At 38.9% G+C, this 4,794-nt stretch overlaps 1 protein-coding gene across 1 annotated transcript; it reads right to left on the minus strand.

Moving 5' to 3' along the window:
• Positions 1-3,313: 3,313 nt before the first annotated feature.
• On the minus strand, positions 3,314-4,441 carry LOC127101822 (uncharacterized). The gene has a single exon (XM_051039263.1). It carries the CDS (start codon positions 4,439-4,441, stop codon positions 3,314-3,316), a length of 1,128 nt encoding a protein of 375 aa, XP_050895220.1.
• Positions 4,442-4,794: the final 353 nt, after the last annotated feature.

Genomic DNA, 4,794 nt, shown 5'->3' on the forward strand with positions numbered 1-4,794 from the left:
GTCATCTTAAGATAGGTTCATAACCCCAGACGGTTACTTTTTATTAGTATTTAAGCAAGTGTTACGGATCATGTTAGGGGTGGCATTTTTAGCATTTGCAGTAGGAGTACACTTGAAGTACCAAAGCGTGTACGAGAAAAGAGTCATCTCCCTACAAAAAATGTACCTTTGCCTCCATTTACATTCATAAGTCATTTAAACTTACCAAATTTTCTTTACTTTATTGCTTTACTTTCAATACATTTTCGCCTATCATTACTTTTCACTACCTTTCTAACTCATCAAGAGTTATATTTATTCCTTTTGAACATTTCAAAAACATTGCTTACCAAAACATCATATGCTCAAACACTAAGTCCAGGACTTTGTAGCCGGTCCTGCAAGTAACCCTTTCATAGGAAGGCTAGAGATTGTTGACGAACCAACAATAACACAGATATATTGGAAGGTGTATGCAGTAATTGTTCCACCACATTGTATTCACTTTTCCTGATGATCTTCAACATCTCATCGTCATCACTTTTCAGATTCATGCTGTAAGATTGGCCAACCGGTTCAAAAGGGATCTCAACATGAGCCTGCTTTCCTGCTGCGACATCCTCAGTCCTTTTTGTAAATATACGCCCACTCCTTGTGACCCTGCTTACATCAGCGACGTTAACAATTGAGGGTAGAGGAACATCATTTCCATTCTCATTCATTATAGCATTATACTTATAAGGTACAACTTTATCAGATTGGTAGGGAACTGGGCCTGGTAAGTTAATTACTAGAGGAGTCACAGAAGTCTTCCGACTATCATCAGTAATCTGTATAGGCTTAAAGTCGTTGAACTGAGGAACTATGACATTCACTTCGTTGTCACTATTGACCATATTGACTTGATTATAATCTCTGGCTTGGTAGGCTATAATGTAACCTTGATCCATTTGATCCTAGAGATCTGTTACAACAATTAGGCATCCTTGAGAGTTCCTGGAACAAACCCTGTAAGAGGCGTAGTTATGTGGAGGCATACAACCATTCTTGCTATATTTGGTGTGTTTATTTACTAAGTTCTCTCCTAAAAACCATACATCATAGACCTAGAAACTTCCAGGGCAACCATATACCATGTTAATTGAGGTTGAACCATGTTGCGGTAGATGATTAACTTGAACATTGAGGTTTATGTCCTTAAATGAAGGATATCACTCTTGATGAGCCTCTGAACATCTGACTTTAAACCAAAACAGTTTTCAATGATGTGTCTTGGTGCCCCTTGAGGGTAAGCACAAAATTGATATGCCTTGTACCAATAGGGAATGTCCTTTGGCACAGGTGGTGGAGACCTTGTCTGGACATGATTTTTAGCTAGCAATGCAGGAAACAATTCTGCATAGGACATTGGGATATGATCAAACAGTGGCCTTTTTTGAATACGATTTTGATTGTTAAATTGAGAGCGAGCTGTTGTGGAGGTTGTTGATGTTGTTGATTTGATGGTTATTGCTGAACATGTTGTTGTTGCTGATGCTGTTGAGGATATTGTTGTTGATGTTGATACGAGAATTGTGGCTGATAAATTGGCACTACCATTGGTGGACTAATGATTGGTGAAACGACTACAACATGCTGATACTTTCTTCTTTGTCTACCATATGAAATGACATAACATCCGATTCTTTCTTCTTGGAGATATTATTGGCAAATTTCTTAACATGACTAGAAGCGACAACTTCCTTAGTCAAGCGTGCCTCTCAAACTACTTCCTCAAGTTGCATGCCCATGTTTACCATCTCGGTGAAATCACTGGGTGCATTGGCGATCATGCAGTTATAGTAGAATTAACTCATAGTTTTCAAAAAGATTTTAGTCATCTCTTTCTCTTCAAGTGGAGGGAAAATCCGTGCAGCAATTTCACGCCACCTTTGAGCATATTCCTTGAAACTCTCTTTGTCTTTCCGAGACATGGCCCGGAGTTGATCTCTGTCCAGAGCCATATCTACATTATATTTGTATTGACGAACAAAAGCTTCACCAAGGTCGTTGGAAGTACGGATCTTCGTGCTGTTCAAGCTCATGTACCACTTAAGAGCGGCACTAGTTAAACTGTCTTGAAAGTAGTGGATCAGAGGCTGATGGTTGTCAGTATGAGTGGAGATCTTCCTAACATACATCACCGAGTGACTTTGAGGACATGAATTTCCTTTATATTTCTCAAAGTCTGGTACTTTGAATTTGGGCGGAATTTGAACATTAGGAACCAAGCAGAGTTCGAAAGCAATCTTGCCAAAAAGATCCTTACCTCGAAGAGCATTGTTTTCCCTTTGCATTTATAATAATTTATCTTGAAATACCTCTAACCTTTCATCTACTCCCACAACTTCACTTGGAGTAGCTTGATAAATCATTTCTTCATTATAAGGAGTCGTATGCACCACAAGAGGAGGTACATACATCACAACGGTCACTACTGAAGCTTCATCATTTTGAGGGGGGTATCCAGTTGGCATATAACCGTGAGGCATGCCCCCAAGGGAAATCGGGTGGCATGTGATATTTTTTTATCATTGACGGGCGCCACTGGAATAGGCGTCGAGACATTCTCAGAGATTGCTGTTCGTTGCACTAGATCTTGAGAATTGTTTGACGACTAATTCTGAGCAGCCACCAAAGTCTCCATCATAGTAGTAAGCCTTTCAAAACTGTCTTTCAAGGTGATTACTTCCTCCCTGAGCTCTTGATTTTCTCGTTCAAGCTGACTCATCCTTCTCCGGCGACTGGCTCGAGTATTATACTGGTGATTCAGTTTGACTATTGGAGGGAGAAGACACATGTAAGTTTCTTGAAATGCATGAACTTGTGATTGAATGATGCATGATATGCATATGCAAAATGTGAGTTTTAATTTTTAAGAAACTCAATAATTTATTGAAATAGTATTGAGACAAAATTTGGTATAAGCTGAACAAAAACCTTTTTTTATTAAACAATTGAGGGATTACAAAGGACGAAATACAATTTCAACGATCCTAAAGAGGAAAATAGCTAAATCTATAAGTCCTAAGGAATCCCATCTGTAGAAGGTCCTGCTACTGGCTTATGCTTCCTCTTCTGCCTCTTTAGTTGAGCGTACTCGGTCATAATCTTGTCGATGATTTCCTTCCAACCACCTGAGGTGGGAGGTATACTAGAGTACTTGTGAAATGACTGGAATTTAGAGAGAAGTAAGCCTTCTTGTTCCTCCTGTTTCTTCACAGTTGTTGTTCCAGAATCTCAACAAAGTCATCTTTCTCCTTTAGCTGTTGCTCTATCTTCATCTTCTTATCATTCAAGATATGTACCAGCCTTCCCAAGTGTCTCTTTCCAATTTCAACCTAGCCAAAATTTCTTGAAACTCTTCCCTATTTTCAATAGGAATGGTGGATGATGATGTTATAACATAAGGGAATGAGGGATTCTCAGGAGCATAGGGAATCTTAAGTTCACTGTCTCTAGCACAAACCCATTGGGTGTAGGGTTCAAAAGCAACACAATTATTTCTTCCTAATCGGTCTTTTCCTTTCTTGTGAATGTTGCGCCAAGCATGTATGATTCTATCCTTCAAACTGAAACTCTCTTCTTTGTTGAGGTAAAAGAAACCTGACAATAGAAGGTTATCGGGTTTATCTGCCATAGGATATCCTAACTGGCGTCTGGAAAGGATGAGGTTATAGTTAATTCCCCCATGTACACCAAGGAGAGGTACATTAGGAAATTCACGACAACTGTCAATAATTACTCTGACATCATAGGAGGGGTCATACCAATGTATATTCCCTTGATCAATGGACATGAAACTCTGAGACCATCTGAGCTTCTGTGGATTCTCCCTGAAGAGCCTGGATCCAGGTAAGTGAGAAATAAACCACTTATATACGAGAGATGCACAACAAAGAATGGTTCCACCACCTTTCTTAGTATTGTGATGGATATAATGGTAGGTATCTCCAAGTAATGTGGGTACTGGGTTACCAATTAAGAAGATTTGTACAATGTTAACATCCAAAAAGTCATCAATGTTTGGGAAGAGCATAATTCCATAAATGAGTAGAGCCAAAATGGCTTCAAAGGCATCTCTACTATCTGCTTTTGCAAAGATAAAGGCTTTATCCCTCAGGAATCTAGAGGTTAAACCTAGAATCCCTCCTTTTTTAATGAAGTTGGCCTTCACAACATACGTTTCTATGTGAAGTGCTTCTGCAATAGCTGCTGGTGTAGGGGTCTTCTCTGAATCACTGAATGGTAATTTGTCAGAGACTGGCAAACCAAACCAATAAGAGTGTTCTTCTAGAGTAGACATAAGTTGGTAGTCTGGAAATGTGAAGAAATAGTTGAGAAATCCATATTCAACCTTTGTCTTCAAGATACCCACAAGTCTTCCATACCAAGCTCTGAAATCCTCTGGACTAACTAGCATAGAACCAAGCTTCTTCAACTATGTTAAGTCAAAACTTTTGACAGTGTATTTCTTGGTATTCCTCCTTCAAGGTTCCATTTTACCTATCGATATTTGAAAAAGAAAATTATTGAGTTTCTTGGTTTTTATGCAAAGACGTTTTTATGGATGCATGAATGCATGAACACATGTTTCACAAATACGGGTTTAGGGTTTTGACATTAAGCATGGAGCCAAGGGTCTAACCATCCCACAATGTATGAACTAATGAGTTTATTTTATACCTGTAGAATAAGGTTCTAAAGTGGTCCCCAGAGTCATAAATCCATCTTTCGGATATTATCGGTTTAACGACTTGCTCGCAGACCAATAAT

The sequence above is a fragment of the Lathyrus oleraceus genome, chromosome 7 (genome assembly GCF_024323335.1).
Source record: "Lathyrus oleraceus cultivar Zhongwan6 chromosome 7, CAAS_Psat_ZW6_1.0, whole genome shotgun sequence".
In the NCBI taxonomy this organism is placed as follows: Eukaryota; Viridiplantae; Streptophyta; class Magnoliopsida; order Fabales; family Fabaceae; genus Lathyrus; species Lathyrus oleraceus.